Raw genomic sequence first — 21,254 nt, 5'->3', positions numbered from 1 at the left:
GTACCTTCATACAGGTGTCTCAAGAATGACTGGGGCTGTGGAAATGCCTCTAACTGGACATTACCCTTCAAGCAACAAAGGGATTCGGTCTCCTGGGGAAATTTTAATGCGCCGCAGTGTGTGCATTCTACACTAAGCGTGCCTACATCTGTAGTGTTGAAGAAGTTGTGTGGCTGATAGTTAAGCCCCCTAAAGCTTGGGTGTGTGCTTGCACGTGCCTGTTGTCTGCGTGCTGTGTTAGCCTGCTGCTCCAGAGCTCTGTAGAGTGGATCAGCTCGAGCTTGTTGATGGGAAGCTGTATCTTCTTGTTGCTCCTCCCTCCTTGTTACTGGGTCTTCACGCGCAAGTCGACGGGCAGCTGTTTCACGCTGCTGCGAGGGGTCACCAACTCACGAAAAAGGGGTACGGATTTCAAAATCTTGAACAAATTTCTCAAGATTTCACGGGTTTCAAAAGATTTCGCAAAATCGAACGAGAGCTGCAAAATCTGATTTTAAATTACAGGTTGGTGTAGAGTGATAAGTTCTGAAATCACCAAAAAAATAGTGGGAGAAAGAAACAGAAGTTCAGCAGGCATGTAAGAGCAAAGCCTCATGAAATTGAGAGGAATTGCGAAGCCATATAAAACCAGGAGTAAAGCCTAGGCATAACTATTAAATGAAACCTTACAAAACCAGGAGCAACTCACAGCTGAAGCCCTATAAACCAGGAAAAAGGCCAATCATTCAGGGGAAATCCCGTGCGAAACCCCTCAAAACCAGGAGCAACTGTCAAAGCTCTATCTGGTGTGAAACCCCCACAAAACCAGGAGCATCTCATGCATGCTTAAGTTGCTTTTGTAGTTGTGTGTTGCTAAGTTTATGAAGTTTTGCTAAGTTTATGTTGCTAAGTTTGCTAAGTAAATCCGAAGCGGAGCAAAACATCGGATTCCATTCTTACTTTTGTGCAGGAGCAGTTTGCATGGATTCCCTGGTTTTGTTTGGCTTCCACAACTCGCTTAATATAAATCCGAAACAGAGCGGAACATCGAACTTTACATGGATTCTCTCCTGGTTTGTTGGCTTCTTTCCCACAACTCCTGGTTTTGCCGGTTTGGCTTCCACAACTCGCTTAAAATAAAGGCTTTTGTAAAAGGGAGCGAAAACTCCGCACCTGCGAATAATTAGGTATTATGGTCACCCGTGTTTCTCCGCGTACCAAAGTCAGGTATTAACCCTTCCTTGTGACCTTAGTGGTGACCTCAGGTGGTTGTTGGACTATTAGTGCTATTGAACAGGTGGCGATTTTCGCTGTTTCACTATGGAAGGTATGTAGTTTCACTCGTGTATGTGCACCTCAGTAGTGATCACGAAAGACTGTAGGCCTATTCCTCAGCCAGTGTGTCACGAGTGAATAGGGCCATAGATAGGGCTAACTTTAAAGATGTAGTGGTCTTAGCCTCATGGATGTACGGATTGTGAGCTTGTCACCTTGTGGGTTGTATAGGGTAATTAACTTACAGTGACTTTTGTTTAGCCAATTATACTCCTATCAATGTCATGCCCCACCCCCTGGTAGGATGGGGCTGAGGCTAATAAGCCTGTCAAAACCCCACTATGTCCCTACCTCGAAGAGGGGATTTATTTACCTAATATAATAATTTTTGGTTCGGCAAACTACTGCTGTCAGCCTCAGGGGTGGGGTAAGATGTAGATGTCAAATCCCCTTATGGGGACCCCCAGGGGCACTAGGCACATTACCTGCCTGCTTGTTAAATATTTCAGGTAAACTCACCATCTGGCTAAGAAAAGAGCAGTTCAATGTTGTACAATTTATTAAAACGGCACCTTGGCACCCCCTAGGGATATTTCGGAATCATGATATCACTCTACCTCTCAAGTACAGGCAGACTAAGGGATCAGGTAAGTCCTGGATTTGACAACTTCACGAAGCATATGCCCCACAATTTTATGTGCTACCATTACCTATGAACTGATGCAAAACTATATACGTAGGTAGATTCAGTGGTGTAGCCGGACTTTTTGCCATGCCAGGGCACTGGGTTGGCAAGCCATTCAACCGTGCAACACACATACACATGCCCATCTTCATATGGACATCATTACAGCATTTTAAAAATGTGTATGCATCACTATAATATACTTTACTGTATGCAGGGTGATTAGTGTACTTTAGAATGGTATGACTCATTTATAGGTTAACTAAATCACTTAGTCACCTACACATGTTCTCTTAGTAACCCGCCCTCAAGCAATTTTGTACATGATAATTATAACACAAAAGGCACACTGGAGTACTTGATAATACTGTAATACTCTTCTTCTCTGTGTTCTGCAAATAATTCTGAACAAATAGTAGACTAAGTGGCATATCTACTGTAGCTCTAGCCATTACATGTGGTAACCGGTCGAATAATTATTTTTGTGGATGCTGTTAGAACTTCAGGAAGAAACCGTTCCACTGTTCTGCATTGCTCTTTCACCCCACACTCATGCTCTGGTTATAAAGGTACGTACTTTAAACCATAGTCTAAATAAGTTAGACACCGCGACCAAGCGATTTAGTAACCCCTCAGGCCCTTAGTAGCGCCCTCACTGCACTCGGGACGCTACAACTTCAGGCCATCAGGTTTACTAAATTGCTTAGTTCCCTTGGTCTTGGTGTCTAACTATTATTTAACCTTACTCTAAGTGAATGCTAGCAAGCTATTGGCCTTCTTACTCCATGCATACATCTCTGTATGTGTCTTAATACCATATCAGACTAGGAAGAAACCTGAATTAAAGCACGAGGTACTTTTATTGTTGTATCACGTGATGACTATGCCCTGCCACTGCCATTAGAGTTGTCAGCTTAGAACAAAAAAAAGAAAACAGTTGTTGACTGAACAAGTATTCCGTGCCGTTTTAACTATCACTAAGTAGTATCTACGCAACTATTGCTTCAAATATCTTGCCTCTGATCTGAGTTTTGACCACACTGATAGTTACACAAGTTAATCCAAATGTTTAACTTAACTGTCGATCCCACTATACTGGAAGAATTAATACCAATCCTTGTTCTTCACTCCATGTCACAATGCTGCGTGGTTTTTTGTAATCACATGATCTCACTTCTATTTATTGCCTCCTATTATTTCTCCACAATGAGTGATATCCGCAATGACGTTTTTTGACGTTGCAATTACAAAATTTGATGTCATAATTGACAAAATGGCCATGTTAGTGTTGGGGCTTTAGAGACTTCGGCTCACAGTATTCGAAATGAATGTTGTCTGTATACTTTTACACATGGAACCACGAGATAATAAAGGTAAGAAGTAGTACACGTACTGTGACAGTGCAAAACGAACTCCAACAAGGAAAACAAACCAAAAATTTTAAAATCGCACATAAATAGGCTTATTTGAATTGCCTTATATACTATAAGTCTCACCTTCGCCCTTATTCGAATTTATAAATGCTATCATAGGGAAACACCATCTCGTCCAATACCTCCATGTACAAAGTCCCCACACTACAACGGCCATTTTGTTTTGTGACATCACAGATAATGCACGCTACGTCAAGAAACGTAATTGTGGATATCACTCATTGAGTTACTCATAGGGAAAATCCCTTGGATACCCCATCTCTGTCCATCAACTAGATGGAAAGAAAAACATCGGCGAAAATAACACGGTTAGTATTGTGTAAGTTAAGCTACTGTATCACAATAATGGAGTAGCTAATTTTAATCCAGCCTATGTCTATAATTGCTCTGGGTGGCTGATGGTGAGGTAAATTAGTCTGATTCCAGGGCAATTCCCAGGCCAGGTTTGGCTACGCCACTGGGTAGATGGCTAGTTTTCAACAACGCATGTGTTGGTATACCTTTTTGTGGGATACTAGTTCTACTACTGGAAGTTAATAATTTGTACACACCTAAGTAGTGCATGGGTGGCCCGGTCAACTGGGTAGGTATGACAAATTTGCAGTGTATAGTATGTGCATGCATGCATACGTGGTATGTATGTTTGTGTGTGAGGCATTAGAAATGTACATAACTATTATGCCAGCAGCAAACAGAATGAGAAAGTGTATGACAAAATTGATGTTGACTAGCAGGTAGGAAAAGTTTTGTTCCTGGCTAACATGATTAGTTCTCTGGTGCAGCCTGTCACTTGGTTTCTGTCCTGGCATTTAACCAGTAGCCCATATAGTAAGTGCTACAGTAGTGTTGTGAGCCCTTGTGGCACCACTCAGGTGTAGAGGTGTACCAATACTCCGATTGGCTTTGGCTATGTTGGCCTTGTTTTTTTGCATATCATCATCAGATCGGTAACATGTGTAAACAAGCAGCAGATATAGATACACATAAACTATTATTTATGAGCACTCGTGTTCAAGTGATATCCTAGTAACACCTGTTGTCAACTGTTGATCAAAACCCCACACTGTCACTTTATAGTTGAAGTTAGAGTGAAAATTGTAAGGGGAAGGGGTCTATGCTACCATATCAGGTCAGCTTTGTTACTGCATGTAATCCATTGTCAAAATTAACTGCTTAAACAGCTTACATGTACCTCTGCTAAGAATCCTTAATTTGTATAGACCTTTCCAAATGTATTGTGCCTCGTTGTCCTCCTATTTGTGTTGGGCTATTGAGTGCTACCAGAATAAAGGTACCTCTTACTGGCTCTCAGCTATTTCTTTGGTGCATTATGGCTTTTCACTTCACAAGGGTCAGTTTGTTGTGTTTCTGTTACGGTTTATTCCCACTTTATCTACCTTCTCATTATGTGTGTGTGGCTAAGATTTTCTGTGTTTCATGTTCACATGGTACCTTTGTGCCAACTTCTAAATTGTTATTTAAGGTGTGCCATATGAGTCTCCCTGGCAATCCCTTACAGGGAAGTTGTTGCATAATTGTTCTGCTGTTCTTGAAAAGTAGATCTTTGTTTGACTACAGGTTTTTAGTGGTCTATTAATGTGCGTGTTATTTAACAACTTTGTAGCAACCAGTTGGTCTTCCACTCTACTCACTTTCTCCAGTCTACACAGCCATATAACAGGGACTTGGTGTCAACCAGGGAAATAGCTCACCCAGCTCTAACATCAATGGGTACCTAGTGTTAGCTGGGGAAGCAAATTCCCAACTGTCCTTGTCTTGTTTAGCAGTGTTGGGGTCAGGGATTAGGGATCATAGAAAAAAAGCAAGGAAACAAGGGAGGGAGGTTGCCTACACCTGCAGATACACTAGTGAACATTTAATCCCTAATTTAGTCTTGGTCTTGGGGTATAGACTGGATTACGAATTAAATGTTCACTAGTGTATCTGCAGGTGTAGGTGACCTCCCTTGTTTCCTTACTTTTTTTTCTGTGATCCCTAATCGAAATTAAAATTTTTAATTTTTTCCTTAAACTTGTACACCCAAATACCATATCATTACAACTCGAGTGTGTGGGGTGTGTGTCCGTGTGTGGGTGTGTCCATGTGTGCATGTACATGTGACTGCATTTGTGTTTATGGTGTACTTTAATCAATCCGGTTCAGATCCTCGCCTTACTGGGATTACTATCTGGGTCAGTGATGCTGACCTGGTTCAATGCAAGCTAGTATAAATAGTTTTCCCCATACCTATTGTTCATGCAGTTGTTATGTAGGGCTAACTAACTGGTACCAACAAGGCTAAATGGTGCCAAAATACATAGCACTTGGTGGATACCTCTGTCAGTGATGGTATACACACTTGCCTATGGTCCCATTTGCAGTGATGTGCAAATAGTGGTGGCTTCAAGAGACAGGGTTGAGTCCAGAAATGTATGACAAAATATGTGGGTCCTTGACTTACTGATTTGTGTAAGTCAGAGGTCTGTAGTGGTTGGTGAGTGAGTGGTAATGGTAGCTACTTTATTTGAGTGCTGGTTGATGCTGACATTTGCTAACCACTATGGATACATTCTTTCACCTCACTATATTAAGGATGTCCCAAGGTGTCAGCCTTTCTAATGAAATGACATAATATTGTGAGTTGCACCACAAATAGTGAAATGCTCTTTCTCTTTTTACTATAGCTGTTAGTGAATACCATGTTGAAGTCATGCTACCACATGCAAACCTCTAAGAATTATGTAAGGTAAAAGCTGTAACACAGTTGTTTCCGTTGTATGTAACATTTAAATTGCAATATGGCAGGTCCCTATAGATGATCATGACAAGGACACATGACTTTCACGCTTCATCCATATACTGTACAGTGATGGTATGTGTTTAGTGCATATGTCAGCAATACTACAGTTCTCTTCTTTCTCCTTATTTCTAGCGAATACATAAGAGACAATTTGCTGAATCATCAAGGAAGTTGAATGCTGTCTTTCTAAGAAGTGGCTAGGTGAAGAAGACTGGAATGAACTAACAACAATAGTTATTCATCTATCAAAGTTTTGTCCTACCTAGGTAAACGAGGGGCTTAATTAGGTAAACGAGGGGCTTAATTAGGTAAACGAGGGGCTTAATTAGGTAAACGAGGGGCTTAATTAGATAAAAATTCATGATCCATGATTTAGACTAAAGTTACATCATAGGGTGATGCATTTACTATGTAGTCACTATGAAATAGCAGCCAGTTTACTATGTGTTCACTTACAAACAAATTGTCTATTCATTTGTACCATTAGTGTAGTCCGTACCACCAGCCCTAGAGGTGGACGTCCAGACTACTTTTTTCCACCAGAGCAATTTACTTTGACTTGAGAGTTGACCAAATCCCCCTCTTTGCTGGCATGGGGTTAGACTGACAAAACTTTGATGGGTGCATTGTTATTCACTATAACTTTTTATGGTAATTTATTTTACGAATAGTTTGTATTGTTATTGTACATAAAACTAAAATTTACGGTAAAATTACAAAGAATGAATTTGGCGCGTTATTCGAGTGCAGAGAGTTGAGTTGCGGGTAATTGTCACATGTTTGTACCTATCGCGAGATATGGCCAACAATGCTACTGAGCTCGAGTCCAAGAGTGGAGATCAAGCGATAGTGGAGTGCTGTAAAGGTGTCATGTACTGACGTATATTTGTGCACACGATCATCGTGCTGCAGCTGGCATATAGTCAGCTGTTGTAGGTTTAGTAGTGCATTCCATGCCTCGAAAGCTACCCTGTAGCTAGACGTAGGACGTATACTGAATCACTGATGGTGTCGTGGTGAGCTGTTCTCTGAATTATTAGATCAAAGCTAATTGTATTCATGATTGCCAATGCCGAAGTCTATTAAGTGGATGTAGAAGGTGTAGCTAGAGAGCTTTAAGCTAGCTAGAAAGTTTTTCTAAGGGGAAGGAAACTAGCTTCAATTCCATGCACTTTGTACAAAAATTAATAGTTATGCTTGACTTAATATAAAAATGACAAGCTATTGAGGCATGGATCCAATGAGGCATGCTATAGCTATCACATTAGTTACCTAGATCAGATCATAGCTATATAAAACAATGCAAACAAAATTGCATAATAGTGTGCATGTCACCATGCAGTACTTTCAGAAGTGTGTACGTGAATAAATATTTACTGTAAGCTACAACATTATATTATGTGTGCCTTATAAATGCAGCTGACGTAGAAATCTTGGGTCGCTGCATATCATGCTACAGAAATAAGAGGAGTACTGAGTATTGCCGAATGATGAAACAGCATGAAGAAGCTGATGCTGATGTGTGCAATAGCTGTGATGACAAGCAGAACAACATCACAACATGTCGCCAGCAGCTGCGACATGACGGAAGCAATGCCACCTGTAAAAAAAAAGTTGACCGTTGCAAAGAACTGGGACTTCCTCAGTGTTGCTTAAACTTAGCCGGTCTCCACCTGGAATGTTATGCTTCAAACCCAGACAAATTGAAGACACCAAATGCAACTGGTTACATAATGCCGTATAATGAGGAAAAATGGGAAAAGTGGCTTCAACAGTTTACACTTCAAACACAGTGTGAATACACTGCCCGAAATGGCTCTAAAGCCAACATTAAAACAAGAGAAAAAGGTGTTATTAGAGTAAACAAAGGCCAGTTCTCCTATACATCATCATGGGTACATACATATAATTGCTTGCGTGGAGGCAAGAGAAAATTCAATCCACCAAGTCTAGATGTGGAGAAGAAATCACGTGCTTCAATTGGCTCTCGTCGTCTTGGCTGTCCAGCATGCATTCACATTAGACACCTTATAGTCAGCAAGGGGATGGAAATTTTAGAAATCAAAGTGCCATTGTTATGCGCACACTTGTCATCACACACTCCATCATCCATCAAAGATCAGCTTACAATGAAACCTCTAACTGAGATAGAGCAGAAGGTCACAGATTTGGTACTAGAGTGCTTCTTAAATCAAAGAGCTTTAAGAATGCTTCTGAATAGTTGGGTTGAGAAAGATCTTATACCAGCCCACATTGAAAGTGGAGTGCTGATTGAACCACCATCACAATTTAACAGAGCTTACTATCCCACAAAGGCTGACATCAGGGTAATGGTAACAAAAGTTATGACAAAACAACGCAATGGACTCTTTGATCAAGACGCAGTAATGGAGCTACTACAAAGCACTGCAGGTATAAAGCATTACTTCCGGCAATACAGCAAAGGCACTGCAAAGTATATGAATTAGTTTAATCTGATCAATATAGCTACAATATTTTATTTTATAGGCTTGAAAGCCATATAAGCAAAGCTGGGTCCCACATGAACAGTAAGAATCCCATTGAAAGGTATATAGATAATATTATAGAATGGTGTTATTTTTTATGTACTGTATGATATTATAGACATTCTGAATTGCTGGAAGAGGCAGATGAGGCAGTGTCAAAAGTTTTTGTGCCAGACGCTGATCAAGAAGAAATATGCTTTAATGAAGAACAGCCATTTTTATTAGTCCTCCAAACAAGGCAGCAAAGTAAATGGCTACAGCAGTATGGTAATACTATCACCTGTATGGATGCAACATACAAAACCTTACGATATGGGTTTCCCTGCTTTTTTGTTGTTGTAAAAACATCTCTTGGGATAGGGAGAGTAGTAGGGACCATCATCCCACAGTATGAAACTGAAGATCTAATAAGAGAAGGCTTAATGAAACTGGCAGAATGGAATCCATCATGGTGTCCGCAGTTCTTTATGACTGACAAGAGTACACAGGAACTAGGTATATCACCCGTGAACAGAATTGTTCTTACCTTTTATTTTAGGAGCTGTTAAGGATATACATCCAAATTGTGTCAGGCTTGTGTGTGATTTCCACACCCTTCAAGCTTTTGAACGATGGGTAAACAATTCCCACCATGGTGTATCACCTGAAGTGAAGCAGTCTGCAAAGAAAGCATTTAAAGAATTGATGTATTCCAGAACCGGTAAGTTCGTTTGTCTTGTTTTAGAATAGTATTTGTATTAGGATTGTGTATAGAAGAAGATCACGAAAAGGCCTTAGTAAAGATCACTACTTCCTCCTGGTACAAAGACAATGAAAAGTTACAGACATATCTGCAGAATGAATGGCTGAGTTGCAAGCCAGTAAGTTTTTTTACTGTATATACAGTGTACATAACAAACTATAATGTAAATTTCACAGCTTTGGTGCCATGTTTTCAGACAAAAGTTTCATGGAGAAGTAAACACCAATAACTACACAGAGTCATTTAACAATGTTTTGAAAAACCACTATTTTATCTTACGTAATGATAAGTCAGTCTTTTCCTTGATAAAACTCCTACTACAGCATGTCTTTCCTGAGCAAGAAAAGGAGTACATAGAGTTGTCAGCCAGGCAAGCTAGAGATCACCGACTTCCAAGGGAGCTTCTTCCTTCATTTTTACATAATCGTCCCAAGCCAGTCATAAGTGCCTGCCTATCAAGTATTGAAAAAGCCAAAGCTATCGACATCTCCACCATTACTGAAGTAGACAAAGTAAATGGCATTTACCAAATATGTTCAAAAAATGGTGAGTATTCAATTGACATTAAGGGTGGAAACTGCACATGCCCTTATTATACGTTGCGCCAAATACCATGTAAACACATGTTCTGTATTTTTCAAAATTTCTGCTGGACTTGGAATGACCTTCCTCCATCATGCATACAGTGTCCTCACATGACTTTGGACAACGAAATTGACATGTACATTAATCAGGATGACTATCAACTAGCTGATCAGCAAGATGATGCACACAATCATGATAACTCATCAACCACAATGCATTCTTTAACCCCCATTCCACCTCATCAAACAGCTGGTTCAAAGTTACTCTGTTTGCAGAAACAGCTAAGAGATGAATTAGCAAAATGTACTGCAGCTGCGTTTATGATTAATGACATTGAGGTTCTAGAGACGTTAAAAGAGAAAGTACATGGCATACACCTAGAACTAGTTTCAGCTGCCTCGACATCACAAACAGAAGTAGGTCTATTTGCTATGAAGCAATTGATGAAAGAAGAGGTGTTGGACTCCAGAAAGAGATCAACAAAAATTTGTAGAGCAAATCGGGTGACAAAGAAGTACAGCAAAATGAAGAGGAAAACCAAAGGAGAGTGCCCAGTACTACCGAAAAGATCCAGACCAGTGCAAAGAGATGATCCACTCCAAGCAGCTGCACATGCTTCAGTTGGCCGTCCAAAAGGCAAGAAACATTCTGCAGTTACAGGTACAGTTCATATCTCAGTCACTGAGTTATCTTATTATCTATAAATTGTTTAATTAACAACTAGAAATGATGGATCATGGTGGTATATCACAAAGTGATAAATCACAGTTAACCAGTACCACAAGTGAACAGGTATCTATAGCCTTTGTAATGTAGCAGTATAAGTTATGTTGTACATAGGCATTACTTACAATTGATGGATGATAAATTCTCACATGCTAAGAAAGGTATAATATACATAGCTACATGCACATATTTCATATCAAGTTGTCATCTGAACTAAACGACTGAGATTGCATAAGCTTACTTCAATATTTTACAGAGTTTACATTTTATATACTAGAAGTGATATTGCTGCAAGTCTCCTATACACAGCTGTTGATCAGCTGTTTAACATCCATTATACCACTTTGACACCTCAGATCAAACGAAATCACTCACATATTGTCCTGACCACAGGGCGATATCGCCCTAACCTTACCTGTGGTTAGGACGATATCATATTATAGCCCTGACCACAATGCCTTTTATGCTGAGGCAACTAAAAAGCATCAGTTCCCTTCGATTCTCTATATTTATTGGGTTTCTTAAAGTTTTGCATTGTGGGCTTGAGTTTATTTAGCATATAGGCTTATAGCATTCTCTTCACGGAAAAATAATCAAATGAGTCATCATCACATAGTTTAACTACTACACACCACTAAATAATTCTTTGTGCAGTTTAGGGGTTGGTTCTCAAAACAGCACATTTCAACCATACGTAACCTCTACTCTTCAGCACTTACTCTAGTACCTTAGACTATTTCCTTAACTGGATTACTTGGCTAGAAATGGTACCACTAAAACCAGAAATATCCACAATCATTTCTTTTTTGAATAGCACAGCCCAAAATTCAAACCCACAATAAATATCTACATAGCTTTGTAGTGGTGAATGTAGTTTTGTTTCTTCACATAATATTAGGTGAACATACCAAAGTGGTATATTACTTTTACCATGGCCACTCCTGATATATATGCCCACGCCCTCGGGCATATATATACCCTTGTGGCCATGGTAAAACTATTAAATGTAAATATATCACACAAAGTATTTACAATGGTTGCATATGCTTTAGCTGATTTTACATATAAATGTACATACTTATTGCAGGAAAAAAACGACAAGGATGTGGTCAGTGTGAGGCATGTACAAAGGCAGACTGTGGAAAGTGTCGTTATTGCCTTGATAAAAAGAAATTTGGTGGAAAGGAGAGACTTAAACAACGTTGTGTTCATAGAAAGTGTAGGAAAATTCACATTAGGGAAAACAAACTTTCAGAAAGCAGAAAGGTATGTATGTATTATGCAACTGTTTGAGCTAGATATAATCGGATTCGTATACAAACTTTTAGTCTTGAGTCTCTTGACCAACTTGTCCATAACAGGCAAATTACGTGCATACATACATATTTCATCCAAGTACATGCCAGTACTTCATGTTGTCAATATATCACGCATATCAGCATAAATGTAAATGTAGCCATGCAAACATTATAAGCGTAGCCATGTTACACATTAATATGTACGTATTCCAATTGGAGTGCATATAATGTGCTAAATTATTGTTATGTGCCTCTTAAATGATGTGGGACTAAAGTTAAGGTTAAGACAAAAATCTGCAAAATTTGTTCACTAGTTAGCTATAATGAGTTTATTCGTAGCAGTATGAGTCTACCTATCACTTGACATACTCATTCGCCAATGTAACTTTACCCCTAAATCTTACAGTGAATTCTATGTGTACAGCTATACATAAACATGAATCATGTTTCCAAACTATTGAGACTAAGACATAGCTATAGACTTACAATGCTATGGGCGTATCTTTGTATAGACACTGAACTCAGTGGAACAACACGTCGAAGCATCAATCAAGTCATTACACACAATTACAAGTCAAATACTGTGTACATCAAACAGGCAAGTTATAAATGTCAGAATAATAACATACTGATTACATAAAGTAACTGTAGGGAAATAAATCCTGTCAAGCTGTCACTATCTGCTAGCAGTATTTTCAGTTACCGTCTTATGTTGGCAAGTACTTTGAGACTAGACATCACAGAAGACCAGTGTAGGGAAATTTCAGTTACGCCACCTAGTCCATCAACTTTCTCCATCCAGCTGTTACTATCTGAGCAGAATAGGTCTCTAGATAGGATCATTGGTGATGGTAATTGTCTTTTCAGATCATTCTCAAAGGAGCTTTTTGGGGATGAGAAACACCATACAAACCTACGGGGGATTATAATGGAGTTTATATCAAACAATTCGGACACTTTCAAACAATTTTTATCAGACAGCTCAGAAAATATTATTCAACACTGTAAAACAGTAAGCAGAGTAGGCACCTTTGCTACACAAGTAGAGATTTATGCTTTCTCTTATTTTCTACACCTACCAATTTACATGTACAGTATGGTTGGATTGGCTTCATCTTGGAAATGGCTCCAGTACCAGCCAAAGAACACAGTGAAGTATAATCCCCTACATTCCAATTTGCCATTGCCATCCCCAAGCAATTACCACATTGAACTGTGCCATACCAATGGGAACCACTTTGATCGTGTAATACCAATAAGTCAGTTATTCAAATCAGTATCGGACTCATCATATGACCAATACATAAAAGATTATCCAGCATTATCAGGGACAGAAAACAAAGAAAACATTATTGAACTGTAAACACATATACACAAACTGTAGCTTGGTATCTCAGACATTGTAACATCTGCTCACGTTTCATATATACATTATATCATACAGTTTGATAGCATTAAGCAGACCATCAACTAGTTATAAATACACTCGAAACTGTAATACATAATTCCACGATGTAATGCTGTCTCATATAATTATAACAAGTCAAAGTGTACTGTATCTTTGAACTAGTTGGACATCAAAGCCATGAGTAAACCAAATTCCATGATTTGATATGCAAGTGAAACCTCAAGTGGCACCTTTTAATGCCATGCTAAACAGCTAAAAGTGGTACATATAATAATGATATCAAGATAATAAACTTGAAACCGTTGATCTATATGGCAATCCCTGGATCGGAGCTCGTTAACTTATTACATTGCAGTAAAGTGGACAAAGTTTTAAGACACACACAATTATTAACTTTTTGGGATACTTCAAACTTTACTTGGTGGTACTCATTTGTTCTAAAACTGTTACTACAAGCACAATGTGGGTGAAAGTATAAATCATAGCCCACCCATGTTTCTAAGTGCGATACGGAGGTATTTTTCCTAATACCATACCATTCTTCAAAAAAATGCAACACCACCCACCCACAATTATATGCATGCACACAACCACAGTCACCCATGCACGTGCACATATACGTATACACACACACACACTACACAATACAAAAAACCCAGTTGACTGGGCTACCCTTGCACTACTTAGGTGTGTACAGGTTATTAAACCCCAGTAGTGGGAATAGTACTCCACAAAAACACATGTGCTTGCAACTTTGAAGTTAGTTGTAAAAATGTCTAGCTAGCTGTTCTCTTATTGTACATGCATATCTAGCACACAAATGCTGTGTTGTAGTTGTGTACTTATAAACCACACACTCCGCAGATTGGACACCAAGTTATGACTGTCACTCTAAGGTGGTTAGAGGCATTTGCAACTAGTGACTAGTGTAAGTACCGTAGATTCCCTAAAAATTTGGCAGAAATAAATTAATTCTGGCCAAACAATTAGGAAAAAAATGTACCAGCCCGGTGCTATTGTCGAATTTTTAAGGATCTATCCCTAATACAGTCTACACGCTTCATGGCTATGTTATTTGCGATCTGCTAACTGGTTACTTTCTGGATTTATTTCTACAGGGACCAACAGGAACGCCTTGTGGCGGAACTGACGATACTGGCTGCAGCACTATATACCGTGATTGCCTACATTATCCAGGAGAGATCAATGTCATTACTGCATCGCTTTTGTATACAGTCACTCGACACTAATAATAATAGAAACCACAATCAATATTATTAAACTAACTATCTCGTAATAATTAATTAAATCTCGCTAGCTCCCAGTTGGTGCATGAAGTGTTCCATGACTAAACAGAGTGTTATATCTGAGGATGTATCATGTTTGTGGGCTCTAGGAGAGATGTTATTCTGTGAACAGAAACGAAGATCGTTTTGTGGTAGCCGTGATGTTACACGATGATATCGTTGGGCACGTTCGTTCCGTGAACAATTTTACACTTTGTGCTTAGGCAGTTCATCCAGCATTGAGGTAGCATAATATGTGAGATCACTGGAAATCCTTAGTACTAAAGAAACCTTCGTCAATTAGTACTCCAAGTGCCAAAAAATTAGCACGCTTGTAATAGAAACTTTCTTTCCGCTTGCCGAAATTTAGAGCACATTGCGTTCAAAGCACGGGGAGTGCCGAATATTTAGAGATGCCGAAATTTTAGGGAATCTACGGTATACTGTTTATGCATCTACAATTTGTACCCCAAGTACAAGCTAAACAGGTGGAGTTTACAAATAAAATGCTCCACAGGTGTGGATGGCCATACTTTTTTCACTTTGAGTCATTGTTTCTCATCACCACCTGCATCATCCTGACAACTCATTCCCATTGTATAAATTCACACAAGCCGCCACTTCGACACATGTGTTCTTTACACTGCTGTGATGCCATAGGTACTGGCTACCGCTAACCCGGCTTGACGTTTTCGATCACTGCCGTTTCCCAGCTGTGCAAGATCCGAGTCTAACGTGAAAGGAAGCGGTGTGAGCTTCGATTTTTTCAAAACTTCGGCAAAAGCACATTCAGTCTCTCCGTGATTATTTTAAATTGTGTAACATTGTCACTACAACATATAACCCAATCCCACAATGACTCCACCTATATGCCCATATAAAATGCATACATTTTTAGAGACCCTTGGATCTTTGTGGATTTTAAACACCTCGCTTTGCTTGGTTTAAAAATCCACAAAGATCCTTGTGCTAGGTCTCTAACCTACACTTAGGGAAGGTTTTCAAATTATAGAATGCTCAATACTTTTGTCATCACTTTTCCCCGGAAATCTGAAGCCATAGCAACTTCTTACCAGACCATGCCTTAGGTTGCAACCCGCCTATAGAAACCACTTTTTCAAGGTGGGGACATAGTGGGGCTTAGACAAGCTTCTCAGCCCCAATACTGGGGAATATAACACTAGACTTTATCAAATCTCCTGTACTACCCCACCCTAGGGCATGACATTGATAGGTGCATAATTGACTGATTATAATAAAAAAGTCAATACTGTAAGTTAATTAATTAACCCTATACAAACCATGAAGTGAAAAGCTCACAATGCATGCTACACGAGGCTAAGAATTCAATCACAATAAAAACTACCTAGATTACAAATATTTTTCAAAACTGTACATCAAGAGTGCCCACCGTCAATCCCTTCCCAATGGAAAGATCTACCAGACTATATCACCCAAGACGATTCATTACACCAAACTCATCCACTTATTTGCACCAAAAAGTTTTTATTAAAGGATTGGAACAATCTACCATCTAATAAACAACATTAACTCTTTTTCAGCGGAACTTTATACAGCACTGTGTCGAACTAAACAACATCATTGTAACTACATCCTGTGATTGCACTAATTAATTTCTTTTCTTGAGTACATCAATTGTGCTGTCTGTTCAGTAATGATTAAATAAAAATAAATAAAAAAGACCACTACATCTTTAAAGTTAGCCCTATTCACTCGTGACACACTGGCTGAGGAATAGGCCTACAGTCCTTCGTGATCACTACTGAGGTGCACATACACGAGTGAAACTACATACCTTCCATAGTGAAACAGCGAAAATCGCCACCTGTTCAATAGCACTAATAGTCCAACAACCACCTGAGGTCACCACTAAGGTCACAAGGAAGGGTTAATAGACGATATGCACACTCTATTACTCGAACGAAAAATGATCAATTAAGCGTAGACGGCGCAAAACTCGACGGTACCTTAAAAGCGGAAGTCCCATACAAAAGTATGGGAAGCAAATGCGGCTCGAGCAATAACTCACCACTCGAGCTAAGGACAGGCCATCTCGCTTGCCATACACTTCTTTCCGTGCCAAAGAAGTGTATGGCAAGCAAGACGGCCTGTCCTTAGCTCGAGTGGTGAGTTATTGCTCGAGCCGCATTTGCTTCCCATACTTTTGTATGGGACTTCCGCTTTTAAGGTACCGTCGAGTTTTGCGCCGTCTACGCTTAATTGATCATTTTTCGTTCGAGTAATAGAGTGTGCATATCGTCTATACCTGACTTTGGTACGCGGAGAAACACGGGTGACCATAATACCTAATTATTCGCAGGTGCGGAGTTTTCGCTCCCTTTTACAAAAGCCTAAAATAAATCCGAAACGGAGCGGAACATCGGATCTCATTCTCTCCAGGTTTGTGCGGCTTTTTTCCCACAGCTCCTGGTTTTGTGCGGCTTCCACAACTTGATTATAGATTATACAAATCCGAAGCGGAACGGAACATTGGATTTCATTCTTACTTTTGTGCAGGAGCAGTTGAGTGTAAGCTACGGTACCAGAACGAGTATAGAATCAGAATCACGATAACAACATAAGATTTCGTATTTCAGGTAGGATTTTACTGAAGGTGTACGAGATTTCGAAGCAGTTGGTGACCCCTCGCGCTGCTGTTCTTCTTTGGTGGCCGGGTCCGCACGCGCAAGTCGACGGGCAGCTGCATCGTGGATCCGTTCCTGTGATCTTCTTTCTTCGTCCTGGCGGGCCACACGATGGGCTTCTGCGTCACGTTGTCGTCGTCTCTGTTGTGAGTCCAGTTCACACCTAGCACTGGATGAGGTGGTAGCTCCAGTTGAAGCCTCCTGGCGGCGCAGTATTTGTCGTTCTGCTTCTTCCCGTCTCTTCTCTGGATCCAATCTTTGGTTCTGCTTGCGTCTCCTTGCTTGAAACGCACAAAAAGTAGACGATCGTTTTCGCTTAGGCGGCATGCTCGGGCATGCTTACACCATAGATAATAGACACCCCATTATTATCTATGCTTACACAGCACATCATTTGAATTAGAAATATCACGTGTGTACAGTTGGCAAAAACACATGCAGTACAGTGCGAAAAAAGGTGCACTGAAAAGGTGCCCAAAACGAAAAAAAAAAATTAACACCAGCTGGACTCGAACCCACAACCTCGCGCACGTAAGACAGGCACCTAAACCATTAAGGGTGCTCGCTGATATTTGAAGCCGTTTAAGTGCCAGCCCAGAAACCACATGCGGCTATTGCATCATAATTGGCATTACTACGCATACTTGTAGTATCCGTGTTAAGCGGACATGTTTTGCGCCAGAGAACACGAGGAAGAATAGCATGTTTTTTCGCTTCAAAATCGTCACTGAAGTGTTAGCAAATGATTGTCTGATGGATCAACAGTTACACTAACATGAATTAATCTGAAAGTAAGTGTTATTTAAGGCAACAAGTGTGAACGCACTTTTCACTTGTAGGCAACATGCGTTCGTGCCTTGTTTTCTCGAGTGACAGGGTATGCTGGTAGTTAGTATTGTAATTGTAAGCTGCTTATGTAGGGGACAATGTTACCAGCTGGAATCACAAGGCGTTACAAGCTGCTGATGATGGCGTGCCTAGCGTAACCTATCCAAGAGCGACTTGGAGACTCCAGGCGGAGCAAGAAGCTGTTCCTGTGTGTGAAGAAGAGATAACAGAGCTTTTTGTGTTTAGAACAGCGTTTATGACATGTTATTTTGAAAAATTGGTGATTGCGGTCAATAGGAATTTGTGTGGTTATTGTATCAATAATGTTGGGCGCACGCAATCTTTGCACATGTTTACTAAAAATAAAACTAGTTTTTGAGTGATAGCCGTGAAGGCTTCACATTTTGTAGGGAGATTGGCTGATAAATTCTCCAGAGGTCTATGTTTAGATTTTGTCCGTAGCGTTATGGCTTCATGAGTTACGGCACCGAGAACATGAGGTTTTGAATGGTGTAGCACACTTTTAGTACTAACTTAAGTTCTATGTACGCTGTGTACTAATACTAAACATAGAGTTGTGAGTTATAAGTTGAAGTTTGTTCAACGTGGTTTCCAGTGCGCTACTGTGAAAAATGGAGAACTAGTTTCGATTTAAGCGCTTCATAAAGAACTACGCATAGTTATAAAATGGTATAGGCTAGAAGAATTCTGTTTGGTTTGTGTTGAAGAGAAAGAAAAGCACTTCCAAAGTAAGTAGCATATGGATTCATTTTATACATTATGTGAGTATAAGCAACAATACAAAAATTGCATGTTGTATGGCTTCAAATAGCCGCGAGCACCCTTAACCTATCTACTTCACCACATTGTTACAGCAATATTTTTGTCTTATAAAGACTTGTACAAATGGACTGAGATAGGTGTTTACTTGCGGTTTGCATGCGGTTTATAGAAAGAATTCAAGCGAATTTTAGTCTACACACCTGCCTTCAACGGCCCCTAGACGACTAACGATAGCTCGCACGAACTTTTCGAAAGCGTCATTGTTGAGCTCAATAATCAGCGCTTCCGTGACGCCAAAGACGCTTCCAAACGCGCAGCGGTTCAAGAGTACATGCCTGACATCAAATGGAATGCAGACAGACGGACGGACGGCTTTTCAGTCTTATAATATAGATATGGCAGATTTTTACTATCTAGTTACTAACACTACATGTGTATACTAGTAAGTAGTTTATGGTAAACTCGCTCCTGTTTAGCCACGTATGTAATTCCTTCTTTTTATAAAAATCACTTATGCTTGTCAAAGTGGCAGCTAACAAACATCATGATATCAGTGCATCTCCGGCAAGGGCTAGGCCAATTATATTTTTCATAGTAGTACGTTAGTAAACAAGACATGTGTTTACAAAATCTAGTCTACAATCTACAATTGGGTGACTATATATGAACAAATTAACAAAGTGATTAATTAATTATAATTAACAGTTTTATAATACATGTAATTCTAGTTTAGTTCATCCATTGCTTTCAAAACAATGGGTTGAACTATGCAAGTTTCACTACTTTAAAATAGCGTATAGTAGCAGTAGTTTCTAGAGTGGATCTCTGAGTTCTCTTACTTTACCCTGAGCTCCCTGTACTGTGAACACAATGCAGCCAACTAGACATTGTAATTAATTATGCAAAAAAAAAACAATTATACTGAAAAATAATGGCATTTCCATGAATGTATGTAGCAGTGGCAGCTCATTTATCATGACAGTTACTGTATGCAAACCTTCTATTAACCGAAGTATTCAAGTGTCCATGACTCTGAAGTCGTGTGTGTGTTTGGCTATTCTAATAGAACGCTCACTGCTCTAACATAACAACAATATTCAGCAATGTCCCCAAGGGTTCACATAACTGAGGCTCTATATTGTACAAGTAAGAGGTAACTGCTAATGTTAAGATTTAGATCTGATGAAATTGCGCTCTAGAATAATGTATTTAGTAAGACGTGAACAATCCTTGATTCGTTATGGCACAAAGTCCAAAATAACAGTTGGCCACTGGCCAATTTCTGACCGCATTTGCTGATTTCACACATGACAGTGTTTGGCTACTTTTCAGACTACATTTAACTGATGTCGCTACAAAGGTGAACTCAAATGGAATGCAATAACGAATTAAAAGCAATTACACTATTATCACATGTTTTGGCAGTTTCTGTCCATTATTCTGTATCATATCAAAACAATAACTCATGACCTGCCAACCAACTTTTATAATTGCCTAATGTTTTGCAAAGTATTATGCCATTTTGGTTGTCCTCACATTATTTTGATCTCTGTAGAGCATGGGGACAGTTAATTTTATCTGGTGTCATCCAGCGGCTTTACGTAATCCGAGTTTCAATCATAATCAGTCACTATGGCCATAGCCATGTCCAATAACTTTGGGGAATATCAGTACAAATTTGTTGACTCACCACCAGATGACCTCTGTAAAACATGTTACCATCCTTGCAGAGACCCCAACCTGACACTGGAAATGATGTATAAAATTGTTAATAATCTTGTTGAAACTGAAACAGGGAAGCTGAAGGAACTCTCTCGTCAGGAATACTTTACCTACTAGAAATAGATTTACAAGGGTCAACTCTTTTAAATATTGCTTTTACCCATATGCAATTAAATTGCGGAACAAATTGCCGTACCAGATACTCATAGGTGGCTCCAGGATTTTTGGTTACTGGTTTCTGATCAGGAACATATAGCTAGACTAATGGTGAAGACCAAAAAAAAGGTAACTGCCTGCTGAGAATAACTGCCCTCCACATAAAATGCATAAAAATCCTTATTTATAGCTAATAGCTTGCTACACTGCTTCTCTAATACTGTGACTGCTTTATTAGAGTGATTGACTGCTCTATAGAGTATCTTGATCTGAACGTCTTGTGCCTTTGCAAATCAAATTTATTACCCCTTGAATACACTTGACCAGTTTCTGGGAACCTCAGAAACTCCCTGGAGCTGCCCCTGATACTACATG

General features: G+C 39.6%; 1 protein-coding gene and 2 long non-coding RNA genes across 22 annotated transcripts; 2 read left to right on the top strand and 1 right to left on the bottom strand.

Annotated features, from left to right (window-relative positions):
* The first annotated feature begins 1,123 nt into the window (after positions 1–1,123).
* Positions 1,124–13,280, top strand: LOC136252685 (uncharacterized). Of its 19 annotated transcripts, none has more exons than XR_010699752.1 (15): positions 1,124–1,306; positions 2,438–2,508; positions 3,609–3,680; positions 6,057–6,118; positions 6,178–6,244; positions 6,305–8,627; positions 8,681–8,740; positions 8,798–9,174; positions 9,218–9,379; positions 9,433–9,539; positions 9,598–10,666; positions 10,731–10,798; positions 11,820–11,998; positions 12,543–12,628; positions 12,682–13,280. XR_010699752.1 is itself a non-coding variant. In XM_066045253.1 (12 exons), exons 4-12 carry the CDS (start codon positions 7,660–7,662, stop codon positions 12,547–12,549), a joined length of 2,997 nt encoding a protein of 998 aa, XP_065901325.1. In that variant the 5' UTR covers positions 1,125–1,306; positions 6,057–6,118; positions 6,178–6,244; positions 6,305–7,659; the 3' UTR covers positions 12,550–13,280. The 19 variants fall into 19 exon arrangements, 2 of the variants coding, with proteins under 2 accessions (XP_065901325.1, XP_065901327.1); XR_010699759.1 differs by lacking the exon at positions 6,057–6,118 and adding an exon at positions 4,997–5,160 and having other exon boundaries at positions 6,137–6,244; XR_010699750.1 differs by lacking the exons at positions 2,438–2,508; positions 3,609–3,680 and having other exon boundaries at positions 6,305–6,480; positions 6,523–8,627.
* Positions 12,552–16,639, bottom strand: LOC136252686 (uncharacterized). Its single transcript, XR_010699766.1, has 2 exons — positions 16,541–16,639; positions 12,552–12,943 (listed from the first exon to the last, which is right to left on the bottom strand). It is a non-coding gene; the product is annotated as an uncharacterized lncRNA (long non-coding RNA).
* Positions 16,640–17,875: 1,236 nt separating this feature from the next.
* On the top strand, positions 17,876–18,604 carry LOC136252965 (uncharacterized). Of its 2 annotated transcripts, none has more exons than XR_010699880.1 (2): positions 17,876–18,181; positions 18,311–18,604. It is a non-coding gene; the product is annotated as an uncharacterized lncRNA (long non-coding RNA). The 2 variants fall into 2 exon arrangements; XR_010699881.1 differs by having other exon boundaries at positions 18,230–18,604.
* The last annotated feature ends 2,650 nt before the right edge of the window (positions 18,605–21,254 follow it).

This window comes from Dysidea avara, chromosome 4 (assembly GCF_963678975.1).
Source record: "Dysidea avara chromosome 4, odDysAvar1.4, whole genome shotgun sequence".
Lineage (NCBI taxonomy): Eukaryota > Metazoa > Porifera > Demospongiae > Dictyoceratida > Dysideidae > Dysidea > Dysidea avara.
This window is presented reverse-complemented; position numbering and strand designations above follow the sequence as displayed.